A 21,415-nucleotide genomic window follows, 5' to 3' on the forward strand; every position below is an offset into this window, starting at 1 on the left:
AGTGGTGTTTTCATGCGTTTTGGCCGTTCGTTTACACGAAAACGAAGGTCAAAGTCACCAAAAACGATAATTTCTGAAAACTCCGTCTTCACATTTGCTTGTAAACGGAGGGAAACGGACATTTAGGCTTCAGAACGTCACATTATGAGACAGAAACGTCACCAGCGTCATGAGTGCGACCTGTGTTTACAATTTGTTTGGCCACCGTCAATATTTTCTTGTATTTTACCCGTTTTATATTCCAAAGTCACACTTAAAAGTAACTCCACTTCTCTGTCACTCCAAACGAAAGACTCTCGTTCATCTTGGAAGTAACTGGAAGTTACTCGTGTCATTTGTTGATGTTTTTTTCCAGGATTCTGATTGGCTAGCATGACTTTATCTTCTTGTTACACTGCCCCCTGCAGGTTTGGCTGCTCATAGCACCTTAACAGCTATTTATGCGGGTTCGTGTAAATGATGATATTTTCCAAAATGTAGATGGGGAAATATCTGTTTTTGTAAATAACCGGCTATGTGGAAACGTGGCCTGAACCAATAAAGCTGCATGGCACTCTTTTAGCTGTTTGCAAGTGGCCAATAGTAAATGGAGATGCGAGAGGAGAAGAAGAAACAAATAAACAAGTGACAGATGTTTCTTTCATTTGTTTGCTTTTTTTTTTTTTAGCATTCACCGCGGTGGTCGCATTGTAGACTCAAAGAATCCAACTTCTTCCTGTAGCTAATCTCCATCTTTATCAAAGGAACTTGGAGGAAATCTTTCCGGCCCAAATGGTTTAAATGAGTTCATGTGAGAGCGCTGAAGTTGTTTCCTGCTGGTAGAATACCCAGAGAGCAGAAATCCCCCACCAGGTAGGCCCTCTAGGCCAATCTCAATACCTCTCTACTACAGGAACGCCCTGCAAAGGCTTCTGGAGGCCTCTGTTTCAGGGCTGGTCCTGGTAATGGAGACACCCGTCAATGATCCGGCCCCTGAAAAACTACCCACAACCCTTGCTAGTGGAAACGTACCTGCATCTGTAGTTGAGCAGAGTTCTGGGTCACATCTTGTTTAGTCTCTGTAACAGTGAGTGCCACGGGGCCCGACCGACAGGATGGAGAGGACACGGAGTTTTGTGCAGAACGCTTTTTATTTTGCCAGATCACCGCCACACACGTGCAGAAGCACCTTCTCCCACAGCATCAGCCACCAGCAGCTCCTCCGACCCCTTTCTGCTGTCCAGCTCTGCCTTATAAGGCAGGCAGGGTGGAGAGCGGCAGCCACTCAGGCGGATGGGACACAGGTGCGTGTGTCCCATCAACCTCTCCACCCTGCCACACACCCCCAACGCCAACCTCGCGCCGGGGTAGCTACGCCTGTTAAGTAATTTGCTCCGAAAATTTCGGGATTTTCTGCGTGCCGGCTCCGGAGCTGATTTATGGTTCCACGTTAAATCGACGCAAAGACTACGGCGTAGGGTACGGCGTACGGCGCGCGTCACCGCGTAACCTACGCCGTAGGTTCTGCGTTGGTGTAACGCAGAACCATAAATTAGCCTTTATTCTGGCGCGGTTTGAAAAAGACAAGTGAGTGATTATGTACATTCACTGAGTGAATATTATGAAAGTAAAATATTTATTTCTTGCTAGAAATGTTTTTTTTTTATTCAGTCCGCAAATGACGACGAAAAGCATTCTGGGAAATTCTGGGAACAGCCAATCACAGAGTGAGTTGTTTGACCGACGGCCGACGCCGATTCAACATGTCGAATCGGCTGAAAAGCTCCCGACGGGCGCCCGACCTGTGGCGACGTGTGGGACACACCGGGGAAACTAGCCCGACCGACGCTCACCGACGGCCCGACGGCCGATTTTCGGCTTGGTGTGTCAGCCCCTTTATAAGGCAGGCAGGGTGGAGAGCGGCAGCCACTCAGGCGGATGGGACACAGGTGCGTGTGTCCCATCAACCTCTCCACCCTGCCACACACCCCCAACGCCAACCTCGCGCCGGGGTAGCTACGCCTGTTAAGTAATTTGCTCCGAAAATTTCGGGGTTTCTGCGTGCCGGCTCCGGAGCTGATTTATGGTTCCACGTTAAATCGACGCAAAGACTACGGCGTAGGGTACGGCGCGCGTCACCGCGTAACCTACGCCGTAGGTTCTGCGTTGGTGTAACGCAGAACCATAAATTAGCCTTTATTCTGGCGCGGTTTGAAAAAGACAAGTGAGTGATTATGTACATTCACTGAGTGAATATTATGAAAGTAAAATATTTATTTCTTGCTAGAAATGTTTTTTTTTTATTCAGTCCGCAAATGACGACGAAAAGCATTCTGGGAAATTCTGGGAACAGCCAATCACAGAGTGAGTTGTTTGACCGACGGCCGACGCCGATTCAACATGTCGAATCGGCTGAAAAGCTCCCGACGGGCGCCCGACCTGTGGCGACGTGTGGGACACACCGGGGAAACTAGCCCGACCGACGCTCACAGACGGCCCGACGGCCGATTTTCGGCTTGGTGTGTCAGCCCCTTTATAAGGCAGGCAGGGTGGAGAGCGGCAGCCACTCAGGCGGATGGGACACAGGTGCGTGTGTCCCATCAACCTCTCCACCCTGCCACAGTCTCCATTACTCCCTCTAAAGGGGAGGCAGAAGAGACAAATATGCTCTGCCATTCCAGTTCAGTGTTGTTCACATACAAAATGAGATTGGGCACTCCTGCTGTGAAAGTAGACTTTGGATTTCAGTGGATCTTAATTGAGGGAAATCCTTATCCTACTCAGGGTTGTATTTGTGTATGTTCCCATCAAATGATTGACTTGGCACTGCTTTGCACTGTAGCGATGTGCCGTTTGGGGGGCATATCGTGCTCCGTCTGATAGGCTCAGTCCAACACAATTACAGTTATTTGTAGCATAGACCAGTTTTCTTGTTTTCCCAGATATTTAGCTGGTTGTGAAAACTTATAATATGGTGAAAGCTTTTGGTTATATAATTTTTTTTTGGAAGAACTAGCACTTGAAGCATGAGTGGATGACTACATATGAATGAAAATTTATGAAGCCTTCATGTAAAAATGTGGCATGTGCTCAGGATTTGCAGGAAAACGCAGAGGCAGCTCATCCTTTGGCTACAAATTCACAGATTTCAATGTCCTGTATGCAAAAATAAGCTGTCTGTACTGATCAGCCTCTGAAAATTACAAAGCTATGTCATGCGTGTGAGTGAAAAGCAAGGCCTTGTCCCAATACTATCACTACCCCTAGTTTTCAGCACCATCCCTAACTTTTGCGCGTTCCCGTGAGGGTAGTGGTGTCCCAATTCCTCTTTTCACCTAGGGGGAGTGAAGAAAACTAGTGTAGTGCCTATGAATCTGTGAATCGAGGGATTTCCGATGCGACGGCGGAGGTTGATCACGTCTGTACTCCGGCTGCTGCTGCTCCGAGCCGGCGGCTCTTCTCATCTCCGAAAACATCGGGTCAAATTTCTTAACAGGCGTTATTTGGATAAACTGAGCCCAGGTTGGGGATCTTAACGGTTACTTTTACGCCTGGAAAAAATATTAAAACTTAATAAAGTGGCATATTAACAGCGCTACAGCAGAAATTAAAACAGCTTTTAGCTCTCAGCTTCCTGATTTCAGGGGTGGTGCTGAAAGTAGGAGTAGTGGGAGTATTGGGGCAGGCCCCTGGGAAGATTTCAAGTGCCCTAAAATCTGTCCCTTCTTTTTTAGGGGTAGTGATAGTGAGGCAGGGCTAGTGGTAGAAAGTAGGGCTGGTGAAGAAAAGTAGGGGGTGTATTGGGATTGGGCCCAAGTCACTTGGTCAAAAGGGGGCTAATCAGGCATGATTGTGTCAGTGCACAGAAAGCACTAGCGGCTTTACTTGGCTTGGCTGCACAACCAGGCACTTATTTGGGTTGAAGGGCCTTGATTTGGTAAGTAACCAACAATCAGCTGATCACTATTATTGAGATTTTGGAGATAGTTTGGTGTAGCAATATCAGTCCAGCCTCAATGGTCCAGTGGCCAAACCAGAGCCACTTCTCTCTAAAAATACAACAGAATACCCTGGAGAGTTTATCAAAAAGCAGCTACTGTAAATGACTCTGATGTTGTGCAGCAAAATCATTTGCTCTGAAGAAAGAAGTGTGTGGGGGGGTGAGAGGCCACGTATACTGAAATGCACAAAGCCATCTGGGGAGAAACTTTCCTACTCTGGGTTGGTGTTGTTTCAACGGACACAAGGCAATTAATGAGCAAAGGGAGCGGGAGTATGATGTGTAAAGCAGAGAGGATCCTCTGCAAAAGTGAAACAGATTTAACCTAGAGGAAACAACATGAGAGTCTAATGTGCTCAAGGAGATTTGTTTCTTTCTGCATGAATGGCACGCTGGGAATGACCCTTTGGTTTCGCTGAATGATGTTTTTTCCCAGGAGACTTGTATTTCCAGGTGGAGTAGTGAACAGACGTGTAATATTTTAGAAAAGCTTGCTGTATACCTTCTGCTTCTAAAGCACACTGCATTGATTACGCCTTAAGCGTGCGTGTGTGTTTGCAGCTTGGCAGCCCGTGTGTTTCTGTGAAGTCCTGGAGCCTTAGATTCTTGTCGACTGTAATTACGTTCACCTTTCCAACACAAAAACAGAGCGTATCCGTTTTGATCGACTTTTATCCACTTGATAAGATGTTTCATCCCACATGTATTGATCTGTTTCTCTGGGTTGTGAAATAACAGTGAGAGTCAATGAACCCAACTCTCCTTTTGATTATTAAACCATATTCTCCAGCTGTTCTAAAGTTTTCAAAGGAAAAGATGATAAAAGCCAGTGTGCTGTTTAAGGATTGGTTGCCTTCACCTATCTCCTGGCTGCAGGTATATGGGTCAAGTCCAGCTTTGAATATTTGTCTCATTGCCTCTTTCTCTTGCTCGGTCAATATTCTGGTCCTGGCCCTCGTGCTATCTCTGAGGTGGAAGAAAATGATATGGCCTGACTGTTAAACTCACTAAGGCTTGCACATTGTGCGGTTTAAACTCTACATGGTTTGAATTGAACATTTCTAGCCGATGAGCAATAGCGGTGTGACTTATGAATGTGGTTCTCCTCCCCAGGGTTACTGTCAGATTTCTTTTGACGTGCTGTCTTGACTGTTCCTAGTCTAGCACCTTTAGGCGAGGTTGGACGCTCGTCTGTCAGGAACTCCATGTCCCGCAGGATCTCAGCGTTGTTGTTCTCACCTGCTCTCTGTTGCGTGTCTCAGCACGATTCGGTGCATTTGAACCAGCGCTGCACACGGATGCTCTGACGTACAGCAGCTCTGCAGAACTGATCGGCTCCCTTAGGCCACGTTATTTCCCCCTCTACGTTTTGAAAAATATCCTCGTTTACACGAACCCGCATAAATAGCTGTTAAGGTGCTATGAGCAGCCAAACCTGCAGGGGGCAGTGTAACAAGAAGCATAAAGTCATGCTAGCCAATCGGAATCCTGGAAAAAAACATCAACAAATGACACGTGTGAAGCCTGAATAATATGGTTCCACGTTAAATCGACGGCGTAGCCTACGTACGTACGGTGTGAATCGCCGCCTAGCCTACGCAGTAGGCTCTGCGTTGGTGTAACGCGGAACCATAAATCAGTCTTGACTGCCAGTTACTTCCAAGATGAACGAGAGTCTTTGGTTTGGAGTGACAGGGAAGTGGAGTTACTTTTAAGTGTGACTTTAGAATATAAAACAGGTAAAATACAAGAAAATATTGACGGTGGCCAAACAAATTGTAAACACAGGTCGCACAAATGATGCTGGTGACGTTTCTGTTGCATAATGTGACGTTCTGAAGCCTAAATGTCCGTTTCCCTCCGTTTACAAGCAAACGTGAAAACAGAGTTTTTGAAAATCTCCACTTTGGCCTGAGTTTTCAGAAATGATGGTTTTGGTGACTTTGAGCTTCGTTTTCGTGTAAACGAACGGCCAAAACGCATGAAAACGCCACCGTTTTTGCTCCGTGTAAACAGGGCCTTAGATTGTGCTTTTTAAAAACTGTCAAAACGGACCCTAGGCCAGTCAAATATAGTCCTGGAAATAAGTTCCCCCTAAAAGTAGCTGTTGCAGAACCCTGCTACTAATGGATTCACATAACGTATCTAGCTACCAGATTTAATTCTGACAAGCTTATCCGTTGACAATATGAGAGTGTTGGCATTATGAATAATTATTGCTAAACGCCTCGTAGATTGAATAGTTAAACATTTTCATTTTTATGGATTTTTTTTTTTTCCAGCTTTGTGGGCATCTTATTATTGTCTCCAACAACATTAAAAGTCCAACATACTTGCTTCCACAAGTTCTCTGTCATAATCTGTTTGACATGTCCTGGCATTGCCGTACTTATGCTTGGACAAATTTGCTCATTCTTCATTGGGAACAATTAAAAAAACAAAAGACAAAGACAGGTCTTGACAAGTTAAAGAGTTTTTGCGGCCATAGCTTTCAACCTTCTTCTCCGTGACTTCTCTTTCATCAGAGAGGCTTAATATCTTAAAGTAATCTCTGCTGTTGCTACTGTTTTTTTCTTGAGCTACAGGAGTCACTTAAGGGGGATAAGTTGTAGCAACAGTTCTAATCCTTAGTTCAAGAGGTGCTGTGATGTGACGGGTGGGTCCTGTCAGTTTGTTTTTCTTTCAGTTGCTGCAGCTGACTTCCTGTGGGATGATCAGTCGTTGTTCTGCTGGATCTGTTTCTGATGGCAGTTAGAGCAACGTTCGCTTAGGCGTCTGATGTATGGGGGATTTTTGTTTCTGTATTATGACAGCAAAAAAAACAAAAAACTTTCAATCCAAAAATCAGATTGAGAGCAAAACTATACAAACTGTAATTAATAAAAAAAAATGGTAATAATAATTTGGCAGTACTATTGTCGAACTGCCAATGGCCGATAGACACTCGTCTCACATGTTTCCAGTTTGGGTCCCGCTCAGGAAATCCACCACAGAAGCTTGCAAAACTTTGAGACTTGCAAACAAAACTCTGGATTTATATTTCAATTAAATATGTTCTTTTGTTTTTTTAGTTACAATTTAAAATGTATTACAGTTTGTATAGTTTTGTTCTCAATCTCAATTTGATTTTGAATCTGATGAAAGTTAATTTTTCTTTGCTTGCATAATAAAGAAAGAAAGAAAAATCCCACCATAATCATGTTGGTTCCTTCTTTTTTTTCCCTCAAACCTCCACACTGTCCTCTTGCATCACAAATGACCTCTCTCCTTGGCTCGCTTTTGTTATTAACACTCCATCACTTTTGTATGTAGACTGGCCAGTATTGAGAAGCTTGTGTGTGTTGAGGAAGGAGCTTCCATTAAATCATTCCCAGGCCTGGCGTGGTGAATACTTTGGCTCCAGAAGGTAACGGTGATGTGATTACGGGGGTCTGACTGAGCCGGGTATTGATTTGGAGGACATGGCCCTCAGTTATGTGGCACATCAAAGTGAATTTCTAAAAGATTCATGTGGACAGTAGAGCTGCATCTGAAGCAGGACACTTTTATAAAATACATTATACTTATGGGATTTATACGATTCAAAGTTAGCCTAAAGCCAAGACTATTTTAGTGCATTCCAAATATTTGTGAATCCCTTTCCCTTGCTTAAGTTGATATTCTAATGAAAATTAAAATATTTAAGAAACTTGAAGAGACATAAAGTCTGTAACCTCTGACTGCCACAAGGTGCTCAGTGAAGTTAGCCCTTAGTTAGTTATCAGTAGTTTATAATTTATAGTTATATATGTAACTATTAGATCAAAGTTTAGGTCCAATATGTTGATCTGGTTAAAATGTTGATAGAATAAGTCAATTGTTGTGTAGTTGTAAGTTTATGAACAACAGTTTATACTCCAAATTGAAACTGAAATGTGATGAAAAAAGATTCTAAAATGCTCAGTATGAGAAGTCTTGGGTGTTAGGATGTCATATCTACAAACTCCAGCGCTTTTTTTTTCTTTGTCTCATCTTAAAATCATTTATTTAATCGTTTATTTGTCCTTTCTGACACTGAACTCTGTTTCAGTCCTAAGGCCATCGGGTGTTTTAGGTACATTACTGTCTGGATAACCATCAAGGTGCTGATGAAGGCTCAGTAATTAAGCTGATATTTAAAAAAAACATTATCAAAGAAGAAACGGGGGTATAGCATTTTTTTTTTTTCTACTTATCTGGAGATAAGTTGAAACGTGTACAGGAATGTATGAAGTAACATGTAAGCAAAGCAGTTACAACCTCAGTAAAACGTCACTGCAGTTCTGAAGATAACGTAATTGTTAAACTATTTTGAGGGCTAGTGCAGTCCCCGCGACTAGACCCGTGAACAACTGAATTTTGAGTTTGAGATTCAAGAGTCAGCCTGTCTTCCTGCAGTGACACGGCCTTATCCCGCGCACCAAAGGAAAGCAGAGAAACGCGCGGCTTGATGGTCCAACGCTTGCGTCTGTCTGTCGTCATGTTGTGGTTGCTGTGTTTCAGGCGCTGGTGCCCAAGAGAGAGGCAGGAAGACGGAGGACGACTTCTTTCTGTTTAATCAGCAGCGAGGGACGGCTGGAGAGAGGAAAAAGATGCCCAAACCAGTTAGTACCTGATGTGCTGAGATGAATGTGTGGATTAATGATCAGTTCATAGCATCAGTCCTGTGCATTACTGACATGTGGATATTAATAATGCCTCTGTTGCTGTTTAAACCCTCGCTTATCTGATGCATTCTTCAGCAGTTTCCGCAATTTCATGAAGTTCACGCCCTGAAATTTAAAGATATTATTTTTTTTTAGGTCCCAGCTGTGCTATATTCTTGCTGTTTAAGCATCATTGACTACGTTTACATGCAGTCAAAATTGGGGTTGCTAATATTCCGGTTACTGAAACATTCGGAATATTCCGTTTCCATGCGTGAGCAAACAGGGTTATCCCTGTTTACATGGTAATTAATCATTTAGGATATCTGGATCAAACCAGCGATGTGCGGAGAACATGATGACGCAATTACCGTCATTTCCGCTTCTTCTTCCTGTATCCAAATTCAAAACAAATGCTGCTTCGTGCAACTTTTCGCTCACATTCTTGTAAATCTTCTATCCCGGTACTTTCTACCGTCTATTATGCAGAAATGTTCATATCCTTCATTACATTTATGAAGTGATTAGTCTCCTCCTGGTCTTGTGTTTCTCCGTGTTTATAAGAACTTCCTGGACCTAAAAGACCAGGATTCCTTGTGAACAGAGCATGAGCAGAAAACAAATTCCTGTTCTGTTTGATGGGGATATTCCGTTTGGCGTTTACATGACCCAATATTCAGGTTTTAAAAGGAGTAACCCAGGGGTCATATTGGGGTTTTTAAAACCTGAATATGAGTAAATTCAGGTTATTCAAAGGGGTTATTGGTGTTTACATGGCCGTGCAAAACCGGGTTATTGCTAATATTCAGGTTTTAAAAGGGTAATTGACTGCATGTAAACACAGTCTTTGTTACCCACAATTGGCTAAATAAGGAAAATGCTTGATAATGTTGGATCCTGAAGGTGCAGTTTTGCTCTGGGTAACAGCTTGCGCACAGGAAGTCTCAGAAGTTCCATCTGAGATTTCCACCAGCGACGCCAACTGCATTTCTGTTGGCTCCACCACCTCCCTAAATATGAATAGGAAGCCAGCAGGAGCTGCCTGAAACGTGTGAGGCTCCAGTCTGCCCACGTTTGCACCGCTTCAGTCTCCAAGCAGTTAAATCTGTGTTTAGCGTGACTTCTAGTCCATCTGGTTCTTTACAGCGTTCAAGGTGTTCTGTTCCTGAAGTGAGAACATGAACTGAGGACCGTTTATCCACTTCAGCCAGGCTCGCCACAAACAATGCTCTTGTTTATCCCCGGTTGAATAGTACTCCTGAGGCAAATCAAGGTCGATTGTTAGGACAGGATGGGTTTTGGGCTTTGATAAGAAAGAGGTGAGAAAAGAAATTGGGTCATTGTTCATTTCCCTGCAGTGTTGCGTGAAGCAGTTCACTGGTGCCATTAATCCCTGTCTTTATTCTGAGGGGGGGGGGGGGGGGGGGCAATCAGGAGGGAACTGTTAACCCAATGCAGAGTATTCAGGAAACATGTCCACTCTCACCAGCACAACAGTCGGCCACTTTGTGGGACTGTCTTGTCTGCTGAAGGGAGCCAGCACAAAGAGGGCCTTCTCTGCTCTATTTTTAGAGCCAATGACAGTGGGAGCGTTCACGTTGCTCTGACACCAACACATCCAGGCTGAGATTGCACTGCAGCTCCAACAACATTATTATTCTTTCTGGAACTTAGACTTTACTCATATTGTAACTAGGGCTGAGATCGATTCAAATGTCAAGAATCGATTCGATTCCGATTCTTAAGATTCAGAATCGATTATCAAGATTTGATTCAATTCCGATATTGATTTGGGTTAGTGTTATTAAAACTGTTTTTTTAGCTGTTGCATGAATTATATGACTGTAGTTCTGCAACATATTACTACTAGTTTTATATTGAGATTCAACAGAAAGTATTGGCAGCTAATGATGCTGTAAGGACCAATCAGCTCCCAGAATGCTGATAGAACTGCTTTCAGAAACATCATGTGGGTCAGAATTATCAAACAGATCCAGGGAGGAAACAGAGACGGATGAAATCGGTTTTATTTTTTCCCACATTCCGTTTTTATTTGTTCCATTTTCGGTCTATTTTGGTTTTTAATTTTTTAACATTTGGTTTTTTAGCATTTTTTTTCAAATGTAACCCCAAGACAGTATATAAAGTAATGAAATATAGACAATGTATGCAATTATAACTGAACACTTTAATGTTTTCATACCTTTAAACATATTTAAAGGCAAAAACATGGCACCAGTTATTCTCGTGTCCAACAAAACATTCCTTTTTTGGGGATAAACAAAAAAACCAAAAGTTGTAATGTAATGATGAAAAAAAAAAAATACATAAATAAATAAAATAATTTTAAAAAAAACCCCAAAAATACAAAAAAATCGATCTTTAGACATATGAATCGATTTTTAGGAATTAATATGAGAATCGATTTAGAATTGGGAAATCGATTTTTTTCAACACAGGCCTAATTGTAACTCTGACAACAGAAACTAACCCCAATGCTACAACCTAAATAATGTATCAATACACTTAATTTAAGTCATACATTGATGGGTTTTTTCTTTTAAAACTTTTGTTTTGATTAATTTGAGTTCACTAAAAACTGCTGTTAAGTACATGAAGCCCATTGTTGCAGGGTGTTACTGCTGCACACACACACACACACACACACACACACACACACACACACACACACACACACTAGACACTTACACAATTATATAGACCCAGCCAGCGATTGGACTGAGCAAGTGGTCCATCAATCTCTGTAATGGGGAATTAGGCCAGACCCAATTCCTGGAAAGAGACTAGGCAGATTAGAAAAAGTGTTGCAGAAAGAAGGGAGGTGAACCGTGAAACGGGAGGGGATGGAAATGGAGGGAACGATAACTCTACAGGAGGATGAGACTGGAGAGACAATGTTGTAAAATGTTTCAAACATAAAGTATAATTATTGAAAACAAGCTTTTAAGACAATAAAAATTCCTCACTGATTTTGTAAAGCGAGTGAATTCATGTTCAACCGGATTGGAAGAAGGGGCCGGATTGTGTCGGATAAAATGTCTGATTTACAAGGGGGAAAAAGAAGTGATGGAACATGATGCCGAGCAAAAGAAGGAAAAGTAGGCATGAGTGAAATTTGAAGTCTAAATGGAAAACTTGAAGAGCATTAAAACAACACGAGGACAACAACAAAAAGAAGAGGATTTGAGTGAGGACTGAATGACGGACACTTTGTTTGTTTCCAGTTCAGGAAAATGACACCAGCTCCTCCCTGAGGAGAAGCCTCACTCCGGTTACATTAGACCACGCTCTGACATTAAGCGCTGGATCGTACACTCATCAGCCCTTTCATGGTTTCCTCTTTTTATCCCAACCCCCTCCCCCACCCTTCTTTCCTTTTCTGTTCTTCCTCAATTAAGAAAGAAGCAGTTTATCTGCATGACTGCTTGATTCACACTGAAAACACTCAAGTTAGTTTTGATCCACTAGGTTGTACATGATAAATAACATAGAAAGACCTAACGGTCAACTCATACTGTGAAAACTCTGTTGGTGAGTCATGTAGATTGTTTGCTGGAACGGCCTGTGGGTGGAATTAAAAGAGAGTTTGTGCTGAAGCTTCACCTCCCATAGTTTGGACTGTTTTTCACCCCCAAGTTGTTCAAAGCTGTTCTGTATAAACTGCTGTTGTTTGCATACTTTAGTCAGAGAAGGTGTGTTGTACAAATAGGTGATGTGTTTAGTATTATTAGGGCCCGAGCACTTATAGTGCGAAGGCCCTAATGTATCTGTAGGAGATGTTCTCGTTCTCGTTTTTTTTTTTCTTTTTTTTTTCCGATGAAAGGAAGGCCTTTTTTGTAACGTGCACCCAGGTGTGTTATACATCAAAATGTGCGTCTCCATCCTGCGATGACGCGCATTACTTTTCTCGCCAGCGTTACCGTGGCGACGATAGATGCCGAAAAGCGTGCCCCCCCCCTTCATCTGATTGGTCGATATGTGATAATTCCTACTTTCTGCCATAACTTTTGAATGGTTTGATATAGAGAGTGGTGGGTGTCATCCGCTAAGGCCGCGTTCAGACTGCAGGCAAATCTGATTCATATCTGATTCCTTCTCATATCCGATTTTCAGGGCTGACTGTCCACACTGTTTTTAGCAAGTGTCCAAATCGGATCTGGTTCTGTTCAGACTGTGCCACATCATTGACTGATCTGACGGGTTGCCGTAGCAACGACGTCGGAGCGGAGGCGTCACCCAAGCGCGTGTATTGTGTGAAGTCATGTAATTGCGACATCAAAAACAATAACAATATGGAGCCAGCTCACATGCTGTTCCATACCTGTAAAGCTGGACATACACTGTGCAATATTTTAAATCGTTTGACACTGCCCCATCTCACTCTAATCCTCCCGTCAGACCTCTGTTACTGAGGCTGGTTTTGGGGCAAAACGTGCGTCCTGCCCACCCGATCAAAGGTAATGGGGATCCTTTATTTTTTTTATAATTTTATTTTTTTATATATATAAAAAATATATATATATATATATATATATCTGTACCGTTTCTGATTGGGTCGGCACTGCGCATCATTTTTAGACATAACAATGAACGCATACCGCAAAAGTTGTGTCTCGGTGGAGGGACCCGGCGTCCGAGCAAAATGAGAAACAGAGAAAAGTGTTCAGAACAAAACCACCAGCAAACTAACAACCAACAAAGCTCAGAGTTAACAAAACTAACCAGCAATGAACAACTAGCAGCTGATGAGCTGACGGGCTGCAGGTTCAGGCTCACAGCGCGACTGAAGGCTGATTTATGGTTCTGCGTTACACCAACGCAGACCTACCAACCACCAACTTCCGTACGTGGAAATACAGTCTTTTTTTCTGCTATTAAAACATGTTGTAATGTGAATTTGCAACACTTAAACTACAAATAATATTTTTGACGTGACATCAGAGATTGTACATGCTCTCTGTGAAAGGATGAGTAGCTCCACAACTGGAAATGGGCGGGTGGTTTGGAGCGTCTGGGACAGTCATATCCGATCTGAGTGTTTGGAGCTGTTCAGACTGACACGCATCTGCCCAAATGAGATATGGATCGGATATGAAACTACCTCCCGGAGGTGGTTTCCATCTGGTTTGCAAAAATCGGATCTCATGCGGTTTGGGACTGTTCAGACTTCAAAAGAGTCATCCAGTTTCAATCTGGATGGGCTAAAAATCGGATATTTGCCTGCAGTCTGAACGCGGCCTAAATGTCCAGGCCTGAAGAATCTACATCAAGTCATACAAGCTTCCACTGCAGCCTGAATGTGCACAAGGGTGAGAGGGCCCGTTCATCGCTGCTTACAGCTTTAATTATTTTATTATTGTTACTAGGCCTGTGTTGAAAAAATTGATTTTCCAATTCTAAATCGATTCTCATATTAATTCCTAAAAATCGAGTCATATGTCTAAAGATCGATTTTTTTATTTATTTATTTTATTTATTTTTTTTATCATTACATTACAACTTTTGGTATTTTTTTGTTTATGCCTAATAAAGGAATGTTTTGTTGGACACAAGAATAACTGGTGCCATGTTTTTGCCTTTAAATATGTTTAAAGGTATGAAAACATTAAAGTTTTGAGTTATAATTGCAGAAATTGTTTATATTTCATTACTTTATACAGTATGCTCTCTTGGGGTTACATTTGCTTAAAATGCTAAAAACCAAATTCTCAAAAATTAAAAACCGAAATAGACCGAAAATGGAAAAAATAAAAACGGAATGTGCGAAAAATTAAAAGGGATTTCATCCGTCTCTGTTTCCTCCCTGGATCTGTTTGGTAATTCTGACCCACATGATGTTTCTGTTTCAGTTCTATCAGCATTCTGGGAGCTGATTGGTCCTTACAGCATCATTAGCTGCAATACTTGCTGTTGAATCTCAATATAATACTAGTATTAATATGTTGCATAACTACAGTCATATCATTCATGCAACAGCTCAAAAAACAGTTTAATAACACTAACACAAATCAAAATCAGATCGAATCAAATCGTGATAATCGATTCTGAATCTTAAGATTCGGAATCGAATCGATTGTTGACATTTGAATCAATCCCCAGCCCTGATTGTTACTATTATCATAATCATGGCAAAGAAACCTGTACCATGGTATCCTCTTATCTTCAAATCTACGGATGTAGAGCCAGAGCACGGTTTCCCTTTACAGTCGTGTTTGTTGGCTGCAGTGAAAGCCCTGGCCTCCCCGGCACAGCTGCTGCCTCAGCTGCTGCACCTGCAGTGTGCACACTCTCATTGCAACTATATCCAAAGTCATTAAAAGATGCTGCTGCAGTATGGAAACTAAAAGTGTAAAAAAACTGATAGTGAATCTACATTAGTTTGAAAAATGCCATCTGTGCATGTTTAAATGAGGGGAAAAAAGGTGCATTCAAGTAAACTGATGACTACAGCTGATTTAATTTAAAATAAACTGTATTTTGTGTTTAACTAGCTGGTATATCAAAGCAGTGATTATATTAAGTTCTTTGAAGTTGTGATCTGTAGTAACAAATAATAATGCTTTTATTTTGTACACCAGACAAATGTGTTTTGGTGATGAGTGCAGTTCAGACTGGTTGCTGAGAAGTATGACTTAAGTAATCATTAGAGATCCACCTGATTGGCTAGCGACTGGAATTTACTGGGTGTTTATGTTTTGTTTTTGCTGCATGTGTGGCCCGACTGGAAACCCGCAGGCCAATCGCACTAAAAATGGACATTGAAATCATCCAAGAAAATTCCAACTGGTGCATGTCTAGTAGGCCTAATCGTCTCTGGTTTATCCATCCAGGTAAACCAGTACGGTTGTTTTGAGGGCTGTTCAACAAAGAGGACAGGAGAAGTGTGTCAATAAACAATTAAACAAAACTATCGTTCTCAAGGACTCAGTTCAATAGTACTTCATTAATCCCTTATTGCACCTTGGAGGGTTAAAGGCTGTGGGCGATCCCTTTTTTAAAGCTGAATTGATTTTGTGTGTGTGTGACTGTGACTGTGACTACGTTTACATGCAGTCAAAATTCGGGTTATTCCTAATATTCCGGTAACTGAAACATTCGGAATATTCAGTTTACATGGTAATTAATCATTTGGGATATCCCGATCAAACCAGCGACGCACGGAGAACGTGATGACGCAATTGCCGTCATTTCTGCTTCCTATTCCTGTATCCAAATTCAAAACAAATGCTGCTTCACGCAACTTTTCGCTCACCTTCTTGTAAATCTTCTATCCCGGTACTTTCTACCGTCTACAAATGCAGAAATGTTCATATCCTTCATTACATTTATGAAGTGATTAGTCTCCTCCTGGTCTTGTGTTTCTCCGTGTTTATAAGAACTTCCTGGACTCAAAAGACCAGGATTCCTTGTGAACAGAGCATGAGCAGAAAACAAATTCCTGTTCCTTTTGATCAGGATATTCAGTTTGGCGTTTACATGACCCAATATTCAGGTTTTAAAAGGAGTAACCCAGGGGTCATATTCGGGTTTTTAAAAACCTGAATATGAGTAAATTCAGGTTATTCAAAGGGGTTATTGGTGTTTACATGGCCGTGCAAATTCGTGTTATTGCCAATATTCGGTTTTTAAAAGGGTTATTGATGCATGGAAACGCAGTCTGTGTTGCATTCATTTTGCATCATTTTGGATCTTTATTTTTTGTGCCTTTTGTTTCTGCACAAATAAATTGCATTCTTTTTTTATACAGTATATGTTTGTGGTTGAGCGAGGAATGTGTTTGTTCAATCGTGTGTGTGTGCGCGCGTGCGTGCGTGCGCTTTGCGTGAACGTGCGCACAGCAGGCCTTTTAATCACAGGGTGTGAGATGTGGTGCGGCGTCTTCCATTATTGATTTATTGCTGTGTTATGCACATGTCGCCCCTCCTGCAGCAGCTTTCCCCCAGGGCCAGGGGATTGTAGACGAGGGGCAGTGAGCCTTTGCTGGAGGCTCTAAATATTTCAACGACCCATTTTAATTTACATAATGGGAATTATCCAAGTCACTAAATCTAATTAGAGGGAGGGTGTGAAGTTGACCACCCCCTCACCGCCTCTCATCAACTGTTATTACACTGGAATACTGTATTATTAGAACGTATTGACAATTCCATATTGTATAAGTATCACAGATGAGCAGAGATGACTATGCAGGTCTGTATTGGCAGTGGTTCTGCCCTTGAACAAGACTATTCATTTTATTTTTATTTTTTAATCTGGTCAGGACAAGTCCCTGTCTTGGATTAAGGAACTTCAGTTCTGCCCCCGAAAATACGCCGTCTGTGGTTGGTGTTGACACTGGGAGAGCTGTAGACGGGAGATGACATTTTTCAGCCCCCTTGACGTCTTCTTTTTGTGTGTTTACTGCCATACTTCTGATGTGTAATGAAGTTAGTTTTTATTGCACCCAGTAAACAAACGTAGGCTACTTTACAGCCTTTCACATGTGATAGAAATGAGCCTAGTGTAAACACAGACAAGTTTCTTCATATTTGTGGCTGCAGTGTTGACGTTGTTTGCTTAAATACTGCCAGTTCTTAGTAATGACATGATGAATGTTAACGGGCTGATGGGAATAAGTCATTTGGAGGCCCAGAGTTTATACAAAGGAAAGTCTACGCAAATATATAAATCATTTGATTCATATACAGTAATGTTCTGTGTTGTTACAAAAAAATTTTTATAACAGAGTTTTGCATCTGCTGGGTTTTGGATACACAGGACCTCCTAAGTGCTGTATTAACTCTAAATTTGGTGATGTCATCCTTTTCAAGTGGGTTGGGGTATTTTTGTGCCTTGGATCGTAACCACTGAAGTGATTAGATTAATGTTTTATTGCTGATTATTGCTTTGATTCAATTTCAACTTCTTTTCCCTCCTCTCATTCGTTTTTGAACGAGGGGAGTTTGTTTGATCACCACAGCTCTGAGTGATGGAGCAGCCATGAATGCCTGCATGAATGTTGTGATTACAAACAGTGAGGATTATTCATATGCTACAACTTAAAGATAAATAACCTTACAAGTTATTGCAGCTAAAAAAAATGTAGGAACGCTGAAACTGAAAGGGGGGAAACAAATGACCAATTAAAAGAAAATCAGTAAAGCAAACTCCACCTTGAACAGTAAGCTCGGTTCATATGCTCTGTTGCATATGCAATACTTAAAAACTTTGAATCATGCACCAAGTATTTATAAATACTGATTCATTCAGACAACAGTCAGAACAATGTCGTATTGTGATCACTGCAAAAGTCTGATCTTTTCCTATAATTTAATAAGGAAAAACAGAAATGCATTCTTTGGTTTGTCCTTCGATGGTTTTGATGCTCTTCTGTTTCTCATTATTTTAATTCTCTCTCTTTAGATTTTTGCCATTTTAGAACCAGGTACTGTTGACACTAGCAAAAGAAACATTTTGTTTGAACGGACTGAAAATTACTCAATCTTTTTTTTAATACATTTTTTTAAAGTAGCTTTCAATTGATAGTGGAAAAATGTTAGTTGTGATACTGCTAAATCTTTCACCCAAAATACCTAACAGATTGTATAAAAAGAACTCTTTGATTCAGAATGAATGAATGTTTGCCTCTCTTTGAGGCACTTGCGGTATGAAACTTTGTGCTGCAAGGATTTTCTTTTCTTGCTCCATAGTAAAAAAAACAAATCTATCTGCTGTGCCAATTCCTCCAGTTCAAATAATAATCCCTCACGAGTGTAACTTGTAGTCTTTCCAGAGCATCTGTCCTCAGACCAGCTGTACATACCTGGCCAACACTGATGGACAGATCCTCTCTAAACATAGAGTACACTACAAAAAGAAGAGGGGAAATATGGTCCAGTAGAGGAATAAACTGCTAGTGGGGGAAGAAACAAGTTTTTATTTAATTATTTTTTTTATTAAACAACAACGCTTTAATAGAAAAGATGAGCAGAGCTGAAGGAATCGCAAGGAAGGCTGTGAAAGCAGCAGGAACTGGTTGCCTTTTCAAGCCCTAACTGACCAGCTTTTAATGATCCCTGTATGAGTCTCAGTGAGCAGTTGGTCTGACTGTACACAGGTGGTCTGACTGTACACAGGTGGTCTGACTGTACACAGCAGGACTGACTGTACACAGGCGGTCTCTGACTGTACACAGGCGGTCTGACTGTACACGGGTGGTCTGACTGTACACGGCAGGGCTGACTGTACACGGGTGGGCTGACTGTACACGGGTGGTCTGACTGTACACAGGTGGGCTGACTGTACACAGCAGGTCTGACTGTACACAGGCGGTCTCTGACTGTACACAGGCGGTCTGACTGTACACGGGTGGTCTGACTGTACACGGCAGGGCTGACTGTACACGGGTGGGCTGACTGTACACGGGTGGTCTGACTGTACACGGGTGGTCTGACTGTACACGGGTGGTCTGACTGTACACGGGTGGTCTGACTGTACGCAGGCGGTCTGACTGTACGCAGGCGGTCTGACTGTACACGGGCGGTCTGACTGTACACGGCAGGTCTGACTGTACACAGGCGGTCTCTGACTGTACACGGGTGGTCTGACTGTACACGGCAGGGCTGACTGTACACGGGTGGGCTGACTGTACACGGGTGGTCTGACTGTACACGGGTGGTCTGACTGTACACGGGTGGTCTGACTGTACGCGGGTGGTCTGACTGTACACGGGTGGTCTGACTGTACACGGGTGGTCTGACTGTACGCGGGTGGTCTGACTGTACGCGGGTGGTCTGACTGTACACGGCAGGTCTGACTGTACACAGGCGGTCTCTGACTGTACACGGGTGGTCTGACTGTACACGGGTGGTCTGACTGTACACGGCAGGGCTGACTGTACACGGGTGGTCTGACTGTACACGGGTGGTCTGACTGTACACGGGTGGTCTGACTGTACGCGGGTGGTCTGACTGTACACGGGTGGTCTGACTGTACACGGGTGGTCTGACTGTACACGGGTGGTCTGACTGTACGCGGGTGGTCTGACTGTACGCGGGCGGTCTGACTGTACGCAGGCGGTCTGACTGTACGCAGGCGGTCTGACTGTACGCAGGCGGTCTGACTGTACGCAGGCGGTCTGACTGTACACGGCAGCCAATGTTTATATGAATACACATTAAGGGACTGGAGACTGTTTGTACACACCAGCAATGGCAAGTATAGAGCCGTCTTTTTTGACAAGTTAAACACCTAAAACAAATCACTATAATTACTGATTAGTAAATGGTAATGGTAAATGGCTTACACTTATATAGCGCTTTCCAGCTGTACTCCTACAGCCCCAAAGCGCTTTACACTGCAAACATTCACCCACACACGCACACATTCACACACCGGTCGTCGGCGGAGCTGCCATACAACGGCGCTGGCCTGACAACCGGGAGCAACCGGGGGATTCAGTGTCTTGCCCAAGGACACTTTGGTGGACACAGGCGGAACTAGGGTTCGAACCACTGACCTTCAGGTTCATGGGCAAACGCTCTACCAACTGAGCCACCTTCCCCCTCCTAGTATCTCCTCTTTCTTACCCTTTATGTAGAATATGGAACATTCAGGGATGCAACAACTGACCGGCTGGTGATCGGAATCAGCCAGTTTGGAATAATTATATTATTATTATTATTATTATTATTATTATTAATAATAATAATAATAATAATAATAATAATAATAATAATAATAATAATAATAATTGATAATAATAATGAATTCTTCCACATAAGGCCACACATCAAAGCAGTCACAGTGAAGTCTGTCGTGGGAGTTTTCCACTGGGGGTTCAGAATAAATAAAAAGGAATTTGTACAATCCCTAACGCAAAAAGAAACTTAAGGAGTAACCACAATCAAAATATTTAAGACAAACTTTATCCAAACTTAACACAGTATGGTCAATGATCTTAAGCTAACAAACATTAAGGCTTCTAAGAATGAAGTGGGTGGAGCTCACAGTCTGCAGCCTCTTTCTCTTGTTGATTCTAAACTGGTGCATGCATTGGATTACAGTTCTAAGAAAGAAAATTGGAATTGGCCAGAATCATATTTGGCAGACCAACAACAACAACTTTTGAAAAGTTGATGCATCTCTAAAATGGCAGGAAGGAGGGTGACGACGTTGGCAGCTTTAAAGAAGAGCAGTGTCGCAGAGACGAGTGTGATTCATCAGTTTTAATGTTGAGGGTCACCAGTAAGGTCGTATTACAGCTGCTTTACGCGCTGATAGAGAAATACAGCAATGGTGCAATAGGCTAAAATCCTCGTTTGATAGGCTTGATCATTTGGATGCGATACATTTTCAAAGACTCGCAATACTTTTCAAGATTAGAAAGTTGTTTTATTTTTGAAGGGGAATGCAACACTTTGTGCCTTTTTTATTTTATTAGTTTATAAAATAACCCTGTTCAAGCAGTCTTCGTCTACGAAACACCTTTTATAGTGCAAAGAAAAACCCCTTTGCTTGTGTAGAAAGGTTAACTTTTTACAACTCACACAAGACAATCAGCCAATCTGTTGACAAAGATCATGTATTTTCACAAGTTTTTTTTTTTTATTTCCCCTCTGCTGCTCCTTTTTTAGCATGTCATAAAAACCACAACACACTTGTTGAAGTGATAATATGTCGTGGCAGTGTGACTGTTTTTGTGAGAAAACTGTGCTGAGTGTTGACATGTAATTAACGAGGCCAAACACCTCGACTTTAACGGAGCTGTAAG

The 21,415-nt window shown here is 42.2% G+C and overlaps 1 protein-coding gene across 3 annotated transcripts in view; it reads left to right on the top strand.

Moving 5' to 3' along the window:
- The window catches only part of LOC133445726 (radixin), a 60,408-nt gene that overhangs the window by 3,172 nt on the left and 35,821 nt on the right, over positions 1–21,415 (top strand). For 2 of the 3 annotated variants that reach the window (XM_061723098.1, XM_061723100.1), the window contains exon 2: positions 8,501–8,601. In XM_061723098.1, coding sequence (XP_061579082.1) covers positions 8,590–8,601 — 12 coding nt within the window. In that variant the 5' untranslated portion in view covers positions 8,501–8,589. Of the gene's footprint in view, positions 1–8,497; positions 8,602–21,415 lie in introns of all 3 variants that reach the window. The other variant, XM_061723099.1, reaches the window with a different exon arrangement.

The sequence above is a fragment of the Cololabis saira genome, chromosome 6 (genome assembly GCF_033807715.1).
Source record: "Cololabis saira isolate AMF1-May2022 chromosome 6, fColSai1.1, whole genome shotgun sequence".
Classification (NCBI taxonomy): Eukaryota; Metazoa; Chordata; class Actinopteri; order Beloniformes; family Belonidae; genus Cololabis; species Cololabis saira.